The sequence below is a fragment of the Salmo salar genome, chromosome 23 (genome assembly GCF_965601325.2).
Source record: "Salmo salar chromosome 23, fSalSal1, whole genome shotgun sequence".
In the NCBI taxonomy this organism is placed as follows: domain Eukaryota; kingdom Metazoa; phylum Chordata; class Actinopteri; order Salmoniformes; family Salmonidae; genus Salmo; species Salmo salar.
Window position 1 is genome coordinate 51,618,951 of NC_138313.1, and position 23,583 is coordinate 51,642,533.

General features: G+C 33.2%; 1 protein-coding gene across 1 annotated transcript in view; it reads left to right on the forward strand.

Annotated features, from left to right (window-relative positions):
* Positions 1 to 5,136: 5,136 nt before the first annotated feature.
* Positions 5,137 to 23,583, forward strand: part of megf11 (multiple EGF-like-domains 11) — a 369,526-nt gene continuing 351,079 nt past the window's right edge. The window contains exon 1 of the mRNA XM_045706373.2: positions 5,137 to 5,230. Coding sequence (XP_045562329.2) covers positions 5,170 to 5,230 — 61 coding nt within the window. The 5' untranslated portion in view covers positions 5,137 to 5,169. The remainder of the gene's footprint in view (positions 5,231 to 23,583) is intronic.

A 23,583-nucleotide genomic window follows, 5' to 3' on the forward strand; every position in this document is an offset into this window, starting at 1 on the left:
TAGAGGGAGAGATTAGAGGATAGAGGGCGAGGTTAGAGGATAGAGGGGGAGGATAGAGGGAGAGATTAGAGGATAGAGGGGGAGGATAGAGGGAGAGGATAGAGGGGGAGGATAGAGGATAGAGGGGGAGGATAGAGGATAGAGGGGGAGGATAGAGGATAGAGGATAGAGGGGGAGGATAGAGGATAGAGGATAGAGGGGGAGGATAGAGGATAGAGGATAGAGGGGGAGGATAGAGGATAGAGGGTGAGGATAGAGGATAGAGGATAGAGGGGGGAGGATAGAGGATAGAGGATAGAGGGGGAGGATAGAGGGGGAGGATAGAGGATAGAGGATAGAGGGGGAGGATAGAGGATAGAGGATAGAGAATAGAGGGGGAGGATGGAGGGGGAGGATAGAGGATAGAGGGGGAGGATAGAGGATAGAGGGGGAGGATAGAGGGGGAGGATAGAGGAAAGAGGGGGAGGATAGAGGGAGAGGATAGAGGATAGAGGGAGAGATTCGAGGATAGAGGGCGAGGTTAGAGGATAGAGGGGGAGGATAGAGGGAGAGATTAGAGGATAGAGGGGGAGGATAGAGGGAGAGGATAGAGGGGGAGGATAGAGAATAGAGGATGGAGGGGGAGGATAGAGGGAGAGGATAGAGGGGGAGGATAGAGGATAGAGGGAGAGATTAGAGGATAGAGGATAGAGGGAGAGGATAGAGGGGGAGGATAGAGAATAGAGGGGGAGGATGGAGGATAGAGGGAGAGGATAGAGGGAGAGGATAGAGGGAGAGGATAGAGGGGAGGATAGAGGATAGAGGGGGAGGATAGAGGGGGAGGATAGAGGATAGAGGGAGAGGGTAGAGGGGGAGGATAGAGGAAGAGGATAGAGGGGGAGGATAGAGGGGGAGGAGAGAGGATAGAGGGGGAGGATAGAGGATAGAGGGGGAGGATGGAGAATAGAGGGGGAGGATAGAGGGGGAGGATAGAGGGGGAGGATGGAGGATAGAGGGGGAGGATAGAGGGGGAGGAATGGAGGATAGAGGGGGAGGATAGAGGATAGAGGGGGAGGATAGTTGGGGAGGATAGAGGGGGAGGATAGAGGATAGAGGGAGAGGATAGAGGGAGAGGATAGAGGGGGAGGATGGAGGATAGAGGAGGAGGATGGAGAATAGAGGGGGAGAATAGAGGGGGAGGATAGAGGGGGAGGATGGAGGATAGAGGGGGAGGATAGAGGGGGAGGATAGAGGATAGAGGGGGAGGATGGAGAATAGAGGGGGAGGATAGAGGGGGAGGATAGAGGCTAGAGGGGGAGGATGGAGAGTAGAGAGGGAGGATAGAGGGGGAGGATAGAGGGGGAGGATAGAGGATAGAGGATAGAGAATAGAGGGGGAGGATAGAGGATAGAGGGGGAGGATAGAGGGGGAGGATAGAGGATAGAGGGAGAGATTCGAGGATAGAGGGGGAGGATAGAGGATAGAGGGGGAGGATAGAGGGAGAGATTAGAGGATAGAGGGCGAGGTTAGAGGATAGAGGGGGAGGATAGAGGGAGAGATTAGAGGATAGAGGGGGAGGATAGAGGGAGAGGATAGAGGGGGAGGATAGAGGGGGAGGATAGAGAATAGAGGATGGAGGGGGAGGATAGAGGGAGAGGATAGAGGGGGAGGATAGAGGATAGAGGGAGAGATTAGAGGATAGAGGGGGAGGATAGAGGATAGAGGGGAAGATTAGAGGATAGAGGGGAAGATTAGAGGATAGAGGGGGAGGATAGAGGGAGAGCATAGAGGATGGAGGGGGAGGATAGAGGGGGAGGATAGAGGATAGAGGGGGAGGATAGAGGATAGAGGATGGAGGGGGAGAATAGAGGGGGAGGATAGAGGATAGAGGGGGAGGATAGAGGATAGAGGATAGAGGGGGAGGATAGAGGATAGAGGGGGAGGATAGAGGATAGAGGATAGAGGGAGAGAATAGAGGGGGAGGATAGAGGGGGAGGATAGAGGATAGAGGGGGAGGATAGAGGATAGAGGGGGAGGATAGAGGGAGAGAATAGAGGGGAGGATAGAGGGGGAGGATAGAGGATAGAGGGGGAGGATAGAGGATAGAGGATAGAGGGGGAGGATAGAGGATAGAGGATAGAGGGGGAGGATAGAGGATAGAGGATAGAGGGGGAGGATAGAGGATAGAGGGGGAGGATAGAGGATAGAGGATAGAGGGGGAGGATAGAGGATAGAGGATAGAGGGGGAGGATAGAGGGGGAGGATAGAGGATAGAGAATAGAGGGGGAGGATAGAGGATAGAGGGGGAGGATAGAGGATAGAGGGGGAGGATAGAGAATAGAGGGGGAGGATAGAGAATAGAGGGGGAGGATAGAGAATAGAGGAGGAGGTTAGAGGATAGAGGGGGAGGATAGAGGGGGAGGATAGAGGGGGAGGATAGAGGGGGAGGATAGAGGATAGAGGAGGAGGTTAGCGGATAGAGGGGGAGGATAGAGGGGGAGGATAGAGGGGGAGGATAGAGGGGGAGGATAGAGGATAGAGGGGGAGGATAGAGAATAGAGGGGGAGGATAGAGGATAGAGGATAGAGTATAGAGGGGGAGGATAGAGGATAGAGGATAGAGGGGGAGGATGGAGGGGGAGGATAGAGGGGGAGGATAGAGGATAGAGGGGGAGGATAGAGAATAGAGGGGGAGGATAGAGGATAGAGGATAGAGTATAGAGGGGGAGGATAGAGGATAGAGGATAGAGGGGGAGGATGGAGGGGGAGGATGGAGGGGGAGGATAGAGGGGGAGGATAGAGGATAGAGGGGGAGGATAGCTGTTAATACAGTCCGTTTCTAAATCGTATTGTGATTCGTGTTCCTTGTGTCCTCTGCTGTAGCTATGCTGTGACGGTCCAGGAGTCCTACGCCCACCCCTTTGACCAGGTGTACTACACCAGGTGTACTGACATCCTCAACTGGTTCAAATGTACCAGACACAGGTGGGTACACAACATTACTGTTCCCATTAACCCAGACACAGTCCTGTCCCCCACATTGACCCAGAGACAGTCCTGTCCCCACATTGACCCAGAGATAGTACTGCCCCCACATTGACCCAGAGACAGTACTGTCCCCACATTGACCCAGAGACAGTACTGCCCCCACATTGACCCAGAGACAGTACTGTCCCCATGAGACACTTACATGCACAACATATTACTGTCCTCAATCTTATTTTGATAATCGGGTCACATATTGTTCATGTTCAAAGTTTAGCCCGAATCCAACAACAGTAAACAAAGTGAAATAAACAATAAAAAATACCAGTAAACATTACACTCACAAAAGTTCCAAAAGAATAGAGACATTACAAATGTCATATTATGTCTATATACAGTGTTGTAACGATGTACAAATAGTTAAAGTATAAAAGGGAAAATAAATAAGCATAAATATGGGTTGTATTTACAATGGTGTTTGTTCTTCACTGGTTGACCTTTTCTTGTGGCAACAGGTCACAAATCTTGCTGCTGTGATGAAACACTGTGGTATTTCACCCAATAGATATGGGAGTTTTTGAATTCTTTGTGGATCTGTGTAATCTGAGGGAAATATGTGTCTCTAATATGGTCATACATTTGGCAGGAGGTTTAGGAAGTGCAGCTCAGTTTCCACCTCATTTTGTGGGCAGTGTTGCACATAGCCTGTCTTCTCTTGAGAGCCAGGTCTGCCTACGGCGGCCTTTCTCAATAGCAAGGCTATGCTCACTGAGTCTGTACATAGTCAAAGCTTTCCTTAAGTTTGGGTCAGTCACAGTGGTCAGGTATTCTGCCACTGTGTACTCTCTGTTTAGGGCCAAATAGCATTCTAGTTCGCTCAGTTTTTTGGTAAATTCTTTGGAATGTGTCAAATAATTATCTTTTTGTTTTCTCATAATTTGATTGGGTCTAATTGCGTTTCTGTCCCGGGGCTCTGTGGGGTCTGTTTGTGTTTGTGAACAGAGCCCCAGGACCAGCTTGCTTAGGGGACTCTTCTCCAGGTTCATCTCTCTGTAGGTGATGGCTTTGTTATGGAAGGTTTGGGAATCACTTCCTTTTAGGTGGTTGTAGAATTTAACGGCTCTTTTCTGGATTTTGATCATTAGCGGGTATCGGCCTAATTCTGCTCTGCATGCATTATTTGGTGTTCTACGTTGTACACAGAGAATATTTTGCAGAATTCTGCATGCAGAGTCTCAATTTGGTGTTTGTGTTATTTTGTGAATTCTTGGTTGGTGAGCGGACCCCAGACCTCACAACCGTAAAGGGCAATGGGTTCTATAACTGATTGAAGTATTTTTAGCCAGATCCTAATTGGTCCTAATCCTAATTTTTATTCCTTTTGATGGCGCAGAAGGCCCTTCTTGCCTTGTCTCTCAGATCGTTCATAGCTTCATGGAAGTTACCTGTGGTGCTGATATTTAGGCCGAGGTATGTATAGTTTTTGTGTGCTTTAGGGCAACGATGTTTAGATGGAATTAGTATTTGTGGTCCTGGCGACTGGACCTTTTTTGGAACACCATTATTTTTGTCTTACTGATATTTACTGTCAGGGCCCAGGTCTGTCAGGGCCCAGGTCTGTTAGGGCCCAGGTCTGACAGAATCTGTGCAGAAGATCTAGGTGCTGCTGTAGGCCCTCATTGGCTGGGGACAGAAGCACCAGAGCATCTGCAAACAGTAAACATTTGACTTCAGCTGCATCCCTGTCTCACCCCACTGCCATGTGGAAAGAAATGTATGTTCGCCAAATTTTAACCGCACACTTGTTGTTTGTGAATATGGATTTTACAATGTAAGATGCTTTTTCTCTCTCTCTCTCTCTTACATCTCTCTCTCTCTGTTCCTTTTACATCTCTCTCTCTCTCTCTCTCTCTCTCTCTCTCTCTCTATCTCTCTCTGTTCCTTTTACATCTCTCGCTCAATCTTATGTCCTATAATGCCTGTCTTCTTCCCTGTGTCTCATTCTGTTTTGAAGAAGGCAGGGTCACTCTCTTAACCCGATGTCCCATAATGCCTGTCTTCTTCCCTCTGTGTCTCATTCTGTTTTGAAGAAAGCAGGGTCACTCTCTTAACCCGATGTCCCATAATGCCTTTCTTCTTCTCTCTGTGTCTCGTTCTCTCCCACAGGATCAGCTATAAGACGGCTTACCGGCGGGGAGTCCGGACCATGTACCGTCGCCGCTCACAGTGTTGCCCGGGTTACTTTGAGAGGGGAGACATGTGTGTCCGTAAGTGTTTCATTAACACATGTCCCAGAATGCACTAGGATGTACTGTCTCAGCACGCACTAGGAGGTCTCAGCACTAGGATGTCTCAGCACTAGGATGTCTCAGCACTAGGATGTCTCAGCACTAGGATGTCTCAGCACTAGGAGGTCGAGGCACTAGGAGGTCGAGGCACTAGGATGTCGAGGCACTAGGATGTCGAGGCACTAGGATGTCGAGGCACTAGGATGTCGAGGCACTAGGATGTCGAGGCACTAGGAGGCACTAGGATGTCTCAGGACTAGGATGTCTCAGCACTAGGATGTCTCAGCACTAGGATGTCTCAGCACTAGGATGTCTCAGCACTAGGATGTCTCAGCACTAGGATGTCTCAGCACTAGGATGTCTCAGCACTAGGATGTCTCAGGACTAGGATGTCTCAGCACTAGGATGTCTCAGCACTAGGATGTCTCAGCACTAGGATGTCTCAGCACTAGGATGTCCCGGCACCTGGCTTTACCAGGTGTTCTGCGTCTAATTTGACATACAAGGCTTTACCAGGTGTTTTCATATTTTCTTCTGCTACATCCTATGCATAAGCGTGTTGTTTCATGTTTTCTTAAGATCTTTCATAAAATGTATGATTTATTGGTACAATTATATAAATTGAGTCATGCTTGTAATCTCTTTGACTGTGGCCCCCACGCTGAGGTGTGGCTTGCCCAGGACGAACAATAGAGTAGAGTTTGTCCTTGTGTCCAGTCGGTGGCCTGCCGTATTACACTGTGTGTGTGTGTGTGTGTGTGCGTGTGTGTGTACATGTGGTGTGTGTGTGTGTGTGTGTACATGTGGTGTGTGTGTGTGTGTACGTGTGTGTGTGTGTGCGTGTGCGCGTGTGCGCGTGTGTGTGCGTGTGTGTGCGTGTGTACGTGTGTGCGTGTGCGCGCGTGCGTGCGTGCGTGTGTGTGTGTGTGTAGCCTGGAGCCCGAGGGCTGTATTTCACCCGTGGTGTCCCTGCCAGTCTAGCCTCGTTGCAGAGCCCGGGGAAGTTCCTTTGCAGAAAAATCACCTAAAGAGGGGTTGGAATCGGCTGTAAATCAGGGACGCCTTGCAACTGTCGAACCAATGAAATGCTTTACTTTGGCGAAGCTCCAGAGGTGCAACAGTGAGGAACAAAATGTGAACAAAACAACCACTGCTGACTAAAACGTTTGCAATGTTTGCAGCACACTAGTTTTCACCAGCGATTTTGCAAACATGGAGAAATAGCTACAATGCTGGACATATCGATATATATAAATAAATAAATAAATAAATAAATAAAACAATTCTGAAATGATATTTGGCTGTAAAAGCTAGCATGAGGGACAGGAAGTAGCTAGCAACAATGAGGTTCGTTTTTGGGAAAAATCAGCTAACCTTTTAAGCTACCTAGCTCATTGTAATTCATGGAATGGAATCAAACTTACCGTTTCTATATGTCTGATGTGTTTGATAACTCTACATTTAATTCCATTCGAAGCCATTACAATGAGCCCATCCTCCTATAGCTCCTCCCACCAGCCTCCTCTGCCACCTAGGTATAACTAACTATCTACCTGCTAATTAAATATCCCTCGTGATTATAAAGCCAGTAACATTTGAATAAACACAGCATATTATTGACCAAAAAAAGGTTAGCTGTGTTAGCCCAGTCGCTAACTTATCCAGGGTCAGTGATAGACAGTACATGGTTGTTCTGTGTATCTATGATACATATTTTTTATTGTTGGACATAAAAGACTGTATAAATACCAGCAAATCAGGTCCAAGTGATTTTACATTTGAAAATCGGTTTCTAAGTATTCCCATGTATACAAATGTAAACAAGGTTTGAAGTGATTATGTTTTAGGCTTCTTGTGGTCAATTTGCTATTTGCTTTATTGTCTATAAATGATTTGTAATTATGTTCTGGCCCCCTGACGCTTTGCTGTCAGAGCAGCTCACAGATCACTGCACCTGTACATAGCCCATCTATAATTTAGCCCAAACTACTACCTCTTCCCCTACTGTATTTATTTATTTTATTTTGCTCCTTTGCACCCCATTATTTCTATTTCTACTTTGCACTTTCTTCCACTACAAATCTACCATTCCAGTGTTTTACTTGCTATATTGTATTTACTTTGCCACCATGGCCTATTTATTGCCTTTACCTCCCTTATCTCACATCATTTGCTCACATTGTATATAGACTTGTTTTTCTACTGTATTATTGACTGTATGTTTGTTTTACTCCATGTGTAACTCTGTGTTGTTGTATGTTGTCGAACTGCTTTGCTTTATCTTGGCCAGGTTGCAATTGTAAATGAGAACTTGTTCTCAACTTGCCGACCTGGTTAAATAAAGGACTTGTTCTCAACTAGCCTACCTGGTTAAATAAAGGACTTGTTCTCAACTAGCCTACCTGGTTAAATAAAGGTGAAATAAATAAAAAAAGAATAATGAATCTAGTTGATAATGAATCTAGTTGGTAATGAATCTAGTTGATAATGAATATAGATGGTAATGAATCTTTATGATGAATCTAGTTGATAATGAATCTAGTTGATCTAGTTGATAATGAATCTAGTTGATAATGAATCTAGTTGATAATGAATCTAGTTGATAATGAATCTAGTTGATCTAGTTGATAATTAATCTAGTTGGTAATGAATCTAGTTGGTAATTAATCTAGTTGATAATGAATCTAGTTGGTAATGAATCTAGTTGATCTAGTTGATAATGAATCTTGTTGATAATGAATCTAGTTGGTAATTAATCTAGTTGATAATGAATCTTTATGATGAATCTAGTTGATAATGAATCTAGTTGACGATGAATCTAGTTGATAATGAATCTAGTTGATAATGAATCTAGTTGATCTAGTTGATAATGAATCTAGTTGATAATGAATCTAGTTGATAATGAATCTAGTTGATAATGAATCTAGTTGATGATGAATCTAGTTGATAATGAATCTAGTTGCTAATGAATCTTTATGATGAATCTAGTTGATAATGAATCTAGTTGATAATGAATCTAGTTGATAATGAATCTAGTTGGTAATGAATCTAGTTGATAATGAATCTAGTTGATAATGAATTGTTATGATGAATCTAGTTGATAATGAATCTAGTTGATAATGAATCTAGTTGATAATTAATCTAGTTGGTAATGAATCTAGTTGGTAATGAATCTAGTTGATAATGAATCTGTTGATAATGAATCTAGTAGATCTAGTTGATAATGAATCTAGTTGATAATGAATCTAGTTGGTAATGAATCTAGTTGATAATAATCTTGATAATGAATCTAGTTGATAATGAATCTAGTTGACATGAATCTAGTTGATAATGAATCTAGTTGATAATGAATCTAGTTGATCTAGTTGATAATGAATCTAGTTGATAATGAATCTAGTTGATAATGAATCTAGTTGATCTAGTTGATAATGAATCTAGTTGATAATGAATCTGTGTAATGAATCTAGTTGATGATGAATCTAGTTGATGATGAATTCTTTATATGAATCTAGTTGATAATGAATCTAGTTGATAATGAATCTATTGTAATGAATCTTTATATGAATCTAGTTGATAATGAATCTAGTTGGATAATGAATCTAGTTGATAATGAATCTAGTTGATAATGAATCTAGTTGATGATGAATCTAGTTGATAATGAATCTAGTTGATAATGAATCTTTATGATGAATCTAGTTGATAATGAATCTAGTTGTAATGAATCTAGTTGATAATGAATCTAGTTGGTAATGAATCTAGTTGATAATGAATCTAGTTGATAATGAATCTGTTATGATGAATCTAGTTGATAATGAATCTAGTTGATAATGAATCTAGTTGATAATGAATCTAGTTGATAATGAATCTAGTTGATAATGAATCTAGTTGATAATGAATCTAGTTGATCTAGTTGATAATTAATCTAGTTGGTAATGAATCTAGTTGGTAATTAATCTAGTTGATAATGAATCTAGTTGGTAATGAATCTAGTTGATCTAGTTGATAATGAATCTTGTTGATAATGAATCTAGTTGGTAATTAATCTAGTTGATAATGAATCTTTATGATGAATCTAGTTGATAATGAATCTAGTTGACGATGAATCTAGTTGATAATGAATCTAGTTGATAATGAATCTAGTTGATCTAGTTGATAATGAATCTAGTTGATAATGAATCTAGTTGATAATGAATCTAGTTGATAATGAATCTAGTTGATGATGAATCTAGTTGATAATGAATCTAGTTGCTAATGAATCTTTATGATGAATCTAGTTGATAATGAATCTAGTTGATAATGAATCTAGTTGATAATGAATCTAGTTGGTAATGAATCTAGTTGATAATGAATCTAGTTGATAATGAATTGTTATGATGAATCTAGTTGATAATGAATCTAGTTGATAATGAATCTAGTTGATAATGAATCTAGTTGGTAATGAATCTAGTTGGTAATTAATCTAGTTGATAATGAATCTAGTTGGTAATGAATCTAGTTGATCTAGTTGATAATGAATCTTGTTGATAATGAATCTAGTTGGTAATTAATCTAGTTGATAATGAATCTTTATGATGAATCTAGTTGATAATGAATCTAGTTGACGATGAATCTAGTTGATAATGAATCTAGTTGATAATGAATCTAGTTGATAATGACTAGTTGATAATGAATCTAGTTGATAATGAATCTAGTTGATAATGAATCTAGTTGATGATGAATCTAGTTGATAATGAATCTAGTTGCTAATGAATCTTTATGATGAATCTAGTTGATAATGAATCTAGTTGATAATGAATCTAGTTGATAATGAATCTAGTTGGTAATGAATCTAGTTGATAATGAATCTAGTTGATAATGAATTGTTATGATGAATCTAGTTGATAATGAATCTAGTTGATAATGAATCTAGTTGATAATGAATCTAGTTGACGATGAATCTAGTTGATAATGAATCTAGTTGATAATTAATCTAGTTGGTAATGAATCTAGTTGGTAATTAATCTAGTTGATAATGAATCTAGTTGATCTAGTTGATAAAGAATCTTGTTGATAATGAATCTAGTTGGTAATGAATCTAGTTGATAATGAATCTTTATGATGAATCTAGTTGATAATGAATCTAGTTGATAATGAATCTAGTTGGTAATGAATCTAGTTGATAATGAATCTAGTTGATAATGAATTGTTATGATGAATCTAGTTGATAATGAATCTAGTTGATAATGAATCTAGTTGATAATGAATCTAGTTGATGATGAATCTAGTTGATAATGAATCTAGTTGATAATGAATCTAGTTGGTAATGAATCTAGTTGGTAATTAATCTAGTTGATAATGAATCTAGTTGATCTAGTTGATAATGAATCTTGTTGATAATGAATCTAGTTGGTAATGAATCTAGTTGATAATGAATCTTTATGATGAATCTAGTTGATAATGAATCTAGTTGATAATGAATCTAGTTGATCTAGTTGATAATTAATCTAGTTGGTAATGAATCTAGTTGGTAATTAATCTAGTTGATAATGAATCTAGTTGATCTAGTTGATAATGAATCTTGTTGATAATGAATCTAGTTGGTAATGAATCTAGTTGATAATGAATCTAGTTGACGATGAATCTAGTTGATAATGAATCTAGTTGATAATGAATCTAGTTGATCTAGTTGATAATTAATCTAGTTGGTAATGAATCTAGTTGGTAATTAATCTAGTTGATAATGAATCTAGTTGGTAATGAATCTAGTTGATAATGAATCTTGTTGATAATGAATCTAGTTGGTAATGAATCTAGTTGATAATGAATCTAGTTGATAATGAATCTTGTTGATAATGAATCTAGTTGGTAATGAATCTAGTTGGTAATGAATCTAGTTGATAATGAATCTAGTTGATAATGAATCTAGTTGATAATGAATCTAGTTGGTAATGAATCTAGTTGATAATGAATCTAGTTGATAATGAATCGTTATGATGAATTTAGTTGATAATGAATCTAGTTGATAATGAATCTTGTTGATAATGAATCTAGTTGATAATGAATCTAGTTGATAATGAATCTAGTTGATCTAGTTGATAATTAATCTAGTTGGTAATGAATCTAGTTGGTAATGAATCTAGTTGATAATGAATCTAGTTGGTAATGAATCTAGTTGATCTAGTTGATAATGAATCTTGTTGATAATGAATCTAGTTGGTAATTAATCTAGTTGATAATGAATCTTTATGATGAATCTAGTTGATAATGAATCTAGTTGACGATGAATCTAGTTGATAATGAATCTAGTTGATAATGAATCTAGTTGATCTAGTTGATAATGAATCTAGTTGATAATGAATCTAGTTGATAATGAATCTAGTTGATAATGAATCTAGTTGATGATGAATCTAGTTGATAATGAATCTAGTTGCTAATGAATCTTTATGATGAATCTAGTTGATAATGAATCTAGTTGATAATGAATCTAGTTGATAATGAATCTAGTTGGTAATGAATCTAGTTGATAATGAATCTAGTTGATAATGAATTGTTATGATGAATCTAGTTGATAATGAATCTAGTTGATAATGAATCTAGTTGATAATTAATCTAGTTGGTAATGAATCTAGTTGGTAAGTAATCTAGTTGATAATGAATCTAGTTGGTAATGAATCTAGTTGATCTAGTTGATAATGAATCTTGTTGATAATGAATCTATTTGGTAATTAATCTAGTTGATAATGAATCTTTATGATGAATCTAGTTGATAATGAATCTAGTTGATAATGAATCTAGTTGGTAATGAATCTAGTTGATAATGAATCTAGTTGATAATGAATCGTTATGATGAATCTAGTTGATAATGAATCTAGTTGATAATGAATCTAGTTGATAATGAATCTAGTTGATCTAGTTGATAATGAATCTAGTTGGTAATGAATCTAGTTGGTAATTAATCTAGTTGATAATGAATCTAGTTGGTAATGAATCTAGTTGATCTAGTTGATAATGAATCTTGTTGATAATGAATCTAGTTGGTAATTAATCTAGTTGATAATGAATCTTTATGATGAATCTAGTTGATAATGAATCTAGTTGACGATGAATCTAGTTGATAATGAATCTAGTTGATAATGAATCTAGTTGATCTAGTTGATAATGAATCTAGTTGATAATGAATCTAGTTGATAATGAATCTAGTTGATAATGAATCTAGTTGATGATGAATCTAGTTGATAATGAATCTAGTTGCTAATGAATCTTTATGATGAATCTAGTTGATAATGAATCTAGTTGATAATGAATCTAGTTGATAATGAATCTAGTTGGTAATGAATCTAGTTGATAATGAATCTAGTTGATAATGAATTGTTATGATGAATCTAGTTGATAATGAATCTAGTTGATAATGAATCTAGTTGATAATGAATCTAGTTGGTAATGAATCTAGTTGGTAATTAATCTAGTTGATAATGAATCTAGTTGGTAATGAATCTAGTTGATCTAGTTGATAATGAATCTTGTTGATAATGAATCTAGTTGGTAATTAATCTAGTTGATAATGAATCTTTATGATGAATCTAGTTGATAATGAATCTAGTTGACGATGAATCTAGTTGATAATGAATCTAGTTGATAATGAATCTAGTTGATCTAGTTGATAATGAATCTAGTTGATAATGAATCTAGTTGATAATGAATCTAGTTGATAATGAATCTAGTTGATGATGAATCTAGTTGATAATGAATCTAGTTGCTAATGAATCTTTATGATGAATCTAGTTGATAATGAATCTAGTTGATAATGAATCTAGTTGATAATGAATCTAGTTGGTAATGAATCTAGTTGATAATGAATCTAGTTGATAATGAATTGTTATGATGAATCTAGTTGATAATGAATCTAGTTGATAATGAATCTAGTTGATAATTAATCTAGTTGGTAATGAATCTAGTTGGTAAGTAATCTAGTTGATAATGAATCTAGTTGGTAATGAATCTAGTTGATCTAGTTGATAATGAATCTTGTTGATAATGAATCTATTTGGTAATTAATCTAGTTGATAATGAATCTTTATGATGAATCTAGTTGATAATGAATCTAGTTGATAATGAATCTAGTTGGTAATGAATCTAGTTGATAATGAATCGTTATGATGAATCTAGTTGATAATGAATCTAGTTGATAATGAATCTAGTTGATAATGAATCTAGTTGATCTAGTTGATAATGAATCTAGTTGGTAATGAATCTAGTTGGTAATTAATCTAGTTGATAATGAATCTAGTTGGTAATGAATCTAGTTGATCTAGTTGATAATGAATCTTGTTGATAATGAATCTAGTTGGTAATTAATCTAGTTGATAATGAATCTTTATGATGAATCTAGTTGATAATGAATCTAGTTGACGATGAATCTAGTTGATAATGAATCTAGTTGATAATGAATCTAGTTGATCTAGTTGATAATGAATCTAGTTGATAATGAATCTAGTTGATAATGAATCTAGTTGATAATGAATCTAATTGATGATGAATCTAGTTGATAATGAATCTAGTTGCTAATGAATCTTTATGATGAATCTAGTTGATAATGAATCTAGTTGATAATGAATCTAGTTGATAATGAATCTAGTTGGTAATGAATCTAGTTGATAATGAATCTAGTTGATAATGAATCTAGTTGATAATGAATCTAGTTGGTAATGAATCTAGTTGGTAATTAATCTAGTTGATAATGAATCTAGTTGGTAATGAATCTAGTTGATCTAGTTGATAATGAATCTTGTTGATAATGAATCTAGTTGGTAATTAATCTAGTTGATAATGAATCTTTATGATGAATCTAGTTGATAATGAATCTAGTTGACGATGAATCTAGTTGATAATGAATCTAGTTGATAATGAATCTAGTTGATCTAGTTGATAATGAATCTAGTTGATAATGAATCTAGTTGATAATGAATCTAGTTGATGATGAATCTAGTTGATAATGAATCTAGTTGCTAATGAATCTTTATGATGAATCTAGTTGATAATGAATCTAGTTGATAATGAATCTAGTTGATAATGAATCTAGTTGGTAATGAATCTAGTTGATAATGAATCTAGTTGATAATGAATTGTTATGATGAATCTAGTTGATAATGAATCTAGTTGATAATGAATCTAGTTGATAATGAATCTAGTTGACGATGAATCTAGTTGATAATGAATCTAGTTGATAATTAATCTAGTTGGTAATGAATCTAGTTGGTAATTAATCTAGTTGATAATGAATCTAGTTGATCTAGTTGATAAAGAATCTTGTTGATAATGAATCTAGTTGGTAATGAATCTAGTTGATAATGAATCTTTATGATGAATCTAGTTGATAATAAATCTAGTTGATAATGAATCTAGTTGGTAATGAATCTAGTTGATAATGAATCTAGTTGATAATGAATTGTTATGATGAATCTAGTTGATAATGAATCTAGTTGATAATGAATCTAGTTGATAATGAATCTAGTTGACGATGAATCTAGTTGATAATGAATCTAGTTGATAATTAATCTAGTTGGTAATGAATCTAGTTGGTAATTAATCTAGTTGATAATGAATCTAGTTGATCTAGTTGATAATGAATCTTGTTGATAATGAATCTAGTTGGTAATGAATCTAGTTGATAATGAATCTTTATGATGAATCTAGTTGATAATGAATCTAGTTGATAATGAATCTAGTTGATCTAGTTGATAATTAATCTAGTTAGTAATGAATCTAGTTGGTAATTAATCTAGTTGATAATGAATCTAGTTGATCTAGTTGATAATGAATCTTGTTGATAATGAATCTAGTTGGTAATGAATCTAGTTGATAATGAATCTAGTTGACGATGAATCTAGTTGATAATGAATCTAGTTGATAATGAATCTAGTTGATCTAGTTGATAATTAATCTAGTTGGTAATGAATCTAGTTGGTAATTAATCTAGTTGATAATGAATCTAGTTGGTAATGAATCTAGTTGATAATGAATCTTGTTGATAATGAATCTAGTTGGTAATGAATCTAGTTGATAATGAATCTAGTTGATAATGAATCTTGTTGATAATGAATCTAGTTGGTAATGAATCTAGTTGGTAATGAATCTAGTTGATAATGAATCTAGTTGATAATGAATCTAGTTGATAATGAATCTAGTTGATAATGAATCTAGTTGGTAATGAATCTAGTTGATAATGAATCTAGTTGATAATGAATCGTTATGATGAATTTAGTTGATAATGAATCTAGTTGATAATGAATCTTGTTGATAATGAATCTAGTTGATAATGAATCTAGTTGATAATGAATCTAGTTGATCTAGTTGATAATTAATCTAGTTGGTAATGAATCTAGTTGGTAATGAATCTAGTTGATAATGAATCTAGTTGGTAATGAATCTAGTTGATCTAGTTGATAATGAATCTTGTTGATAATGAATCTAGTTGGTAATTAATCTAGTTGATAATGAATCTTTATGATGAATCTAGTTGATAATGAATCTAGTTGACGATGAATCTAGTTGATAATGAATCTAGTTGATAATGAATCTAGTTGATCTAGTTGATAATGAATCTAGTTGATAATGAATCTAGTTGATAATGAATCTAGTTGATAATGAATCTAGTTGATGATGAATCTAGTTGATAATGAATCTAGTTGCTAATGAATCTTTATGATGAATCTAGTTGATAATGAATCTAGTTGATAATGAATCTAGTTGATAATGAATCTAGTTGGTAATGAATCTAGTTGATAATGAATCTAGTTGATAATGAATTGTTATGATGAATCTAGTTGATAATGAATCTAGTTGATAATGAATCTAGTTGATAATGAATCTAGTTGGTAATGAATCTAGTTGGTAAGTAATCTAGTTGATAATGAATCTAGTTGGTAATGAATCTAGTTGATCTAGTTGATAATGAATCTTGTTGATAATGAATCTATTTGGTAATTAATCTAGTTGATAATGAATCTTTATGATGAATCTAGTTGATAATGAATCTAGTTGATAATGAATCTAGTTGGTAATGAATCTAGTTGATAATGAATCTAGTTGATAATGAATCGTTATGATGAATCTAGTTGATAATGAATCTAGTTGATAATGAATCTAGTTGATAATGAATCTAGTTGATCTAGTTGATAATGAATCTAGTTGGTAATGAATCTAGTTGGTAATTAATCTAGTTGATAATGAATCTAGTTGGTAATGAATCTAGTTGATCTAGTTGATAATGAATCTTGTTGATAATGAATCTAGTTGGTAATTAATCTAGTTGATAATGAATCTTTATGATGAATCTAGTTGATAATGAATCTAGTTGACGATGAATCTAGTTGATAATGAATCTAGTTGATAATGAATCTAGTTGATCTAGTTGATAATGAATCTAGTTGATAATGAATCTAGTTGATAATAAATCTAGTTGATAATGAATCTAATTGATGATGAATCTAGTTGATAATGAATCTAGTTGCTAATGAATCTTTATGATGAATCTAGTTGATAATGAATCTAGTTGATAATGAATCTAGTTGATAATGAATCTAGTTGGTAATGAATCTAGTTGATAATGAATCTAGTTGATAATGAATTGTTATGATGAATCTAGTTGATAATGAATCTAGTTGATAATGAATCTAGTTGATAATGAATCTAGTTGGTAATGAATCTAGTTGGTAATTAATCTAGTTGATAATGAATCTAGTTGGTAATGAATCTAGTTGATCTAGTTGATAATGAATCTTGTTGATAATGAATCTAGTTGGTAATTAATCTAGTTGATAATGAATCTTTATGATGAATCTAGTTGATAATGAATCTAGTTGACGATGAATCTAGTTGATAATGAATCTAGTTGATAATGAATCTAGTTGATCTAGTTGATAATGAATCTAGTTGATAATGAATCTAGTTGATAATGAATCTAGTTGATGATGAATCTAGTTGATAATGAATCTAGTTGCTAATGAATCTTTATGATGAATCTAGTTGATAATGAATCTAGTTGATAATGAATCTAGTTGATAATGAATCTAGTTGGTAATGAATCTAGTTGATAATGAATCTAGTTGATAATGAATTGTTATGATGAATCTAGTTGATAATGAATCTAGTTGATAATGAATCTAGTTGATAATGAATCTAGTTGACGATGAATCTAGTTGATAATGAATCTAGTTGATAATTAATCTAGTTGGTAATGAATCTAGTTGGTAATTAATCTAGTTGATAATGAATCTAGTTGATCTAGTTGATAATGAATCTTGTTGATAATGAATCTAGTTGGTAATGAATCTAGTTGATAATGAATCTTTATGATGAATCTAGTTGATAATAAATCTAGTTGATAATGAATCTAGTTGACGATGAATCTAGTTGATAATGAATCTAGTTGATAATGAATCTAGTTGATCTAGTTGATAATTAATCTAGTTGATAATGAATCTAGTTGCTAATGAATCTTTATGATGAATCTAGTTGATAATGAATCTAGTTGATAATGAATCTAGTTGATAATGAATCTAGTTGGTAATGAATCTAGTTGATAATGAATCTAGTTGATAATGAATTGTTATGATGAATCTAGTTGATAATGAATCTAGTTGATAATGAATCTAGTTGATAATTAATCTAGTTGGTAATGAATCTAGTTGGTAAGTAATCTAGTTGATAATGAATCTAGTTGGTAATGAATCTAGTTGATCTAGTTGATAATGAATCTTGTTGATAATGAATCTATTTGGTAATTAATCTAGTTGATAATGAATCTTTATGATGAATCTAGTTGATAATGAATCTAGTTGATAATGAATCTAGTTGGTAATGAATCTAGTTGATAATGAATCGTTATGATGAATCTAGTTGATAATGAATCTAGTTGATAATGAATCTAGTTGATAATGAATCTAGTTGATCTAGTTGATAATGAATCTAGTTGGTAATGAATCTAGTTGGTAATTAATCTAGTTGATAATGAATCTAGTTGGTAATGAATCTAGTTGATCTAGTTGATAATGAATCTTGTTGATAATGAATCTAGTTGGTAATTAATCTAGTTGATAATGAATCTTTATGATGAATCTAGTTGATAATGAATCTAGTTGACGATGAATCTAGTTGATAATGAATCTAGTTGATAATGAATCTAGTTGATCTAGTTGATAATGAATCTAGTTGATAATGAATCTAGTTGATAATGAATCTAGTTGATAATGAATCTAATTGATGATGAATCTAGTTGATAATGAATCTAGTTGCTAATGAATCTTTATGATGAATCTAGTTGATAATGAATCTAGTTGATAATGAATCTAGTTGATAATGAATCTAGTTGGTAATGAATCTAGTTGATAATGAATCTAGTTGATAATGAATTGTTATGATGAATCTAGTTGATAATGAATCTAGTTGATAATGAATCTAGTTGATAATGAATCTAGTTGGTAATGAATCTAGTTGGTAATTAATCTAGTTGATAATGAATCTAGTTGGTAATGAATCTAGTTGATCTAGTTGATAATGAATCTTGTTGATAATGAATCTAGTTGGTAATTAATCTAGTTGATAATGAATCTTTATGATGAATCTAGTTGATAATGAATCTAGTTGACGATGAATCTAGTTGATAATGAATCTAGTTGATAATGAATCTAGTTGATCTAGTTGATAATGAATCTAGTTGATAATGAATCTAGTTGATAATGAATCTAGTTGATGATGAATCTAGTTGATAATGAATCTAGTTGCTAATGAATCTTTATGATGAATCTAGTTGATAATGAATCTAGTTGATAATGAATCTAGTTGATAATGAATCTAGTTGGTAATGAATCTAGTTGATAATGAATCTAGTTGATAATGAATTGTTATGATGAATCTAGTTGATAATGAATCTAGTTGATAATGAATCTAGTTGATAATGAATCTAGTTGACGATGAATCTAGTTGATAATGAATCTAGTTGATAATTAATCTAGTTGGTAATGAATCTAGTTGGTAATTAATCTAGTTGATAATGAATCTAGTTGATCTAGTTGATAATGAATCTTGTTGATAATGAATCTAGTTGGTAATGAATCTAGTTGATAATGAATCTTTATGATGAATCTAGTTGATAATAAATCTAGTTGATAATGAATCTAGTTGGTAATGAATCTAGTTGATAATGAATCTAGTTGATAATGAATCTAGTTGCTAATGAATCTTTATGATGAATCTAGTTGATAATGAATCTAGTTGATCTAGTTGATAATGAATCTAGTTGATAATGAATCTAGTTGATAATGAATCTAGTTGATGATGAATCTAGTTGATAATGAATCTAGTTGCTAATGAATCTTTATGATGAATCTAGTTGATAATGAATCTAGTTGATAATGAATCTAGTTGATAATGAATCTAGTTGGTAATGAATCTAGTTGATAATGAATCTAGTTGATAATGAATTGTTATGATGAATCTAGTTGATAATGAATCTAGTTGATAATGAATCTAGTTGATAATGAATCTAGTTGACGATGAATCTAGTTGATAATGAATCTAGTTGATAATTAATCTAGTTGGTAATGAATCTAGTTGGTAATTAATCTAGTTGATAATGAATCTAGTTGATCTAGTTGATAATGAATCTTGTTGATAATGAATCTAGTTGGTAATGAATCTAGTTGATAATGAATCTTTATGATGAATCTAGTTGATAATAAATCTAGTTGATAATGAATCTAGTTGACGATGAATCTAGTTGATAATGAATCTAGTTGATAATGAATCTAGTTGATCTAGTTGATAATTAATCTAGTTGATAATGAATCTAGTTGCTAATGAATCTTTATGATGAATCTAGTTGATAATGAATCTAGTTGATAATGAATCTAGTTGATAATGAATCTAGTTGGTAATGAATCTAGTTGATAATGAATCTAGTTGATAATGAATTGTTATGATGAATCTAGTTGATAATGAATCTAGTTGATAATGAATCTAGTTGATAATTAATCTAGTTGGTAATGAATCTAGTTGGTAAGTAATCTAGTTGATAATGAATCTAGTTGGTAATGAATCTAGTTGATCTAGTTGATAATGAATCTTGTTGATAATGAATCTATTTGGTAATTAATCTAGTTGATAATGAATCTTTATGATGAATCTAGTTGATAATGAATCTAGTTGATAATGAATCTAGTTGGTAATGAATCTAGTTGATAATGAATCGTTATGATGAATCTAGTTGATAATGAATCTAGTTGATAATGAATCTAGTTGATAATGAATCTAGTTGATCTAGTTGATAATGAATCTAGTTGGTAATGAATCTAGTTGGTAATTAATCTAGTTGATAATGAATCTAGTTGGTAATGAATCTAGTTGATCTAGTTGATAATGAATCTTGTTGATAATGAATCTAGTTGGTAATTAATCTAGTTGATAATGAATCTTTATGATGAATCTAGTTGATAATGAATCTAGTTGACGATGAATCTAGTTGATAATGAATCTAGTTGATAATGAATCTAGTTGATCTAGTTGATAATGAATCTAGTTGATAATGAATCTAGTTGATAATGAATCTAGTTGATAATGAATCTAATTGATGATGAATCTAGTTGATAATGAATCTAGTTGCTAATGAATCTTTATGATGAATCTAGTTGATAATGAATCTAGTTGATAATGAATCTAGTTGATAATGAATCTAGTTGGTAATGAATCTAGTTGATAATGAATCTAGTTGATAATGAATTGTTATGATGAATCTAGTTGATAATGAATCTAGTTGATAATGAATCTAGTTGATAATGAATCTAGTTGGTAATGAATCTAGTTGGTAATTAATCTAGTTGATAATGAATCTAGTTGGTAATGAATCTAGTTGATCTAGTTGATAATGAATCTTGTTGATAATGAATCTAGTTGGTAATTAATCTAGTTGATAATGAATCTTTATGATGAATCTAGTTGATAATGAATCTAGTTGACGATGAATCTAGTTGATAATGAATCTAGTTGATAATGAATCTAGTTGATCTAGTTGATAATGAATCTAGTTGATAATGAATCTAGTTGATAATGAATCTAGTTGATGATGAATCTAGTTGATAATGAATCTAGTTGCTAATGAATCTTTATGATGAATCTAGTTGATAATGAATCTAGTTGATAATGAATCTAGTTGATAATGAATCTAGTTGGTAATGAATCTAGTTGATAATGAATCTAGTTGATAATGAATTGTTATGATGAATCTAGTTGATAATGAATCTAGTTGATAATGAATCTAGTTGATAATGAATCTAGTTGACGATGAATCTAGTTGATAATGAATCTAGTTGATAATTAATCTAGTTGGTAATGAATCTAGTTGGTAATTAATCTAGTTGATAATGAATCTAGTTGATCTAGTTGATAATGAATCTTGTTGATAATGAATCTAGTTGGTAATGAATCTAGTTGATAATGAATCTTTATGATGAATCTAGTTGATAATAAATCTAGTTGATAATGAATCTAGTTGGTAATGAATCTAGTTGATAATGAATCTAGTTGATAATGAATTGTTATGATGAATCTAGTTGATAATGAATCTAGTTGATAATGAATCTAGTTGATAATGAATCTAGTTGACGATGAATCTAGTTGATAATGAATCTAGTTGATAATTAATCTAGTTGGTAATGAATCTAGTTGGTAATTAATCTAGTTGATAATGAATCTAGTTGATCTAGTTGATAATGAATCTTGTTGATAATGAATCTAGTTGGTAATGAATCTAGTTGATAATGAATCTTTATGATGAATCTAGTTGATAATGAATCTAGTTGATAATGAATCTAGTTGATCTAGTTGATAATTAATCTAGTTGGTAATGAATCTAGTTGGTAATTAATCTAGTTGATAATGAATCTAGTTGATCTAGTTGATAATGAATCTTGTTGATAATGAATCTAGTTGGTAATGAATCTAGTTGATAATGAATCTAGTTGACGATGAATCTAGTTGATAATGAATCTAGTTGATAATGAATCTAGTTGATCTAGTTGATAATTAATCTAGTTGGTAATGAATCTAGTTGGTAATTAATCTAGTTGATAATGAATCTAGTTGGTAATGAATCTAGTTGATAATGAATCTTGTTGATAATGAATCTAGTTGGTAATGAATCTAGTTGATAATGAATCTAGTTGATAATGAATCTTGTTGATAATGAATCTAGTTGGTAATGAATCTAGTTGGTAATGAATCTAGTTGATAATGAATCTAGTTGATAATGAATCTAGTTGATAATGAATCTAGTTGGTAATGAATCTAGTTGATAATGAATCTAGTTGATAATGAATCGTTATGATGAATTTAGTTGATAATGAATCTAGTTGATAATGAATCTTGTTGATAATGAATCTAGTTGATAATGAATCTAGTTGATAATGAATCTAGTTGATCTAGTTGATAATTAATCTAGTTGGTAATGAATCTAGTTGGTAATGAATCTAGTTGATAATGAATCTAGTTGGTAATGAATCTAGTTGATCTAGTTGATAATGAATCTTGTTGATAATGAATCTAGTTGGTAATTAATCTAGTTGATAATGAATCTTTATGATGAATCTAGTTGATAATGAATCTAGTTGACGATGAATCTAGTTGATAATGAATCTAGTTGATAATGAATCTAGTTGATCTAGTTGATAATGAATCTAGTTGATAATGAATCTAGTTGATAATGAATCTAGTTGATAATGAATCTAGTTGATGATGAATCTAGTTGATAATGAATCTAGTTGCTAATGAATCTTTATGATGAATCTAGTTGATAATGAATCTAGTTGATAATGAATCTAGTTGATAATGAATCTAGTTGGTAATGAATCTAGTTGATAATGAATCTAGTTGATAATGAATTGTTATGATGAATCTAGTTGATAATGAATCTAGTTGATAATGAATCTAGTTGATAATGAATCTAGTTGGTAATGAATCTAGTTGGTAAGTAATCTAGTTGATAATGAATCTAGTTGGTAATGAATCTAGTTGATCTAGTTGATAATGAATCTTGTTGATAATGAATCTATTTGGTAATTAATCTAGTTGATAATGAATCTTTATGATGAATCTAGTTGATAATGAATCTAGTTGATAATGAATCTAGTTGGTAATGAATCTAGTTGATAATGAATCTAGTTGATAATGAATCGTTATGATGAATCTAGTTGATAATGAATCTAGTTGATAATGAATCTAGTTGATAATGAATCTAGTTGATCTAGTTGATAATGAATCTAGTTGGTAATGAATCTAGTTGGTAATTAATCTAGTTGATAATG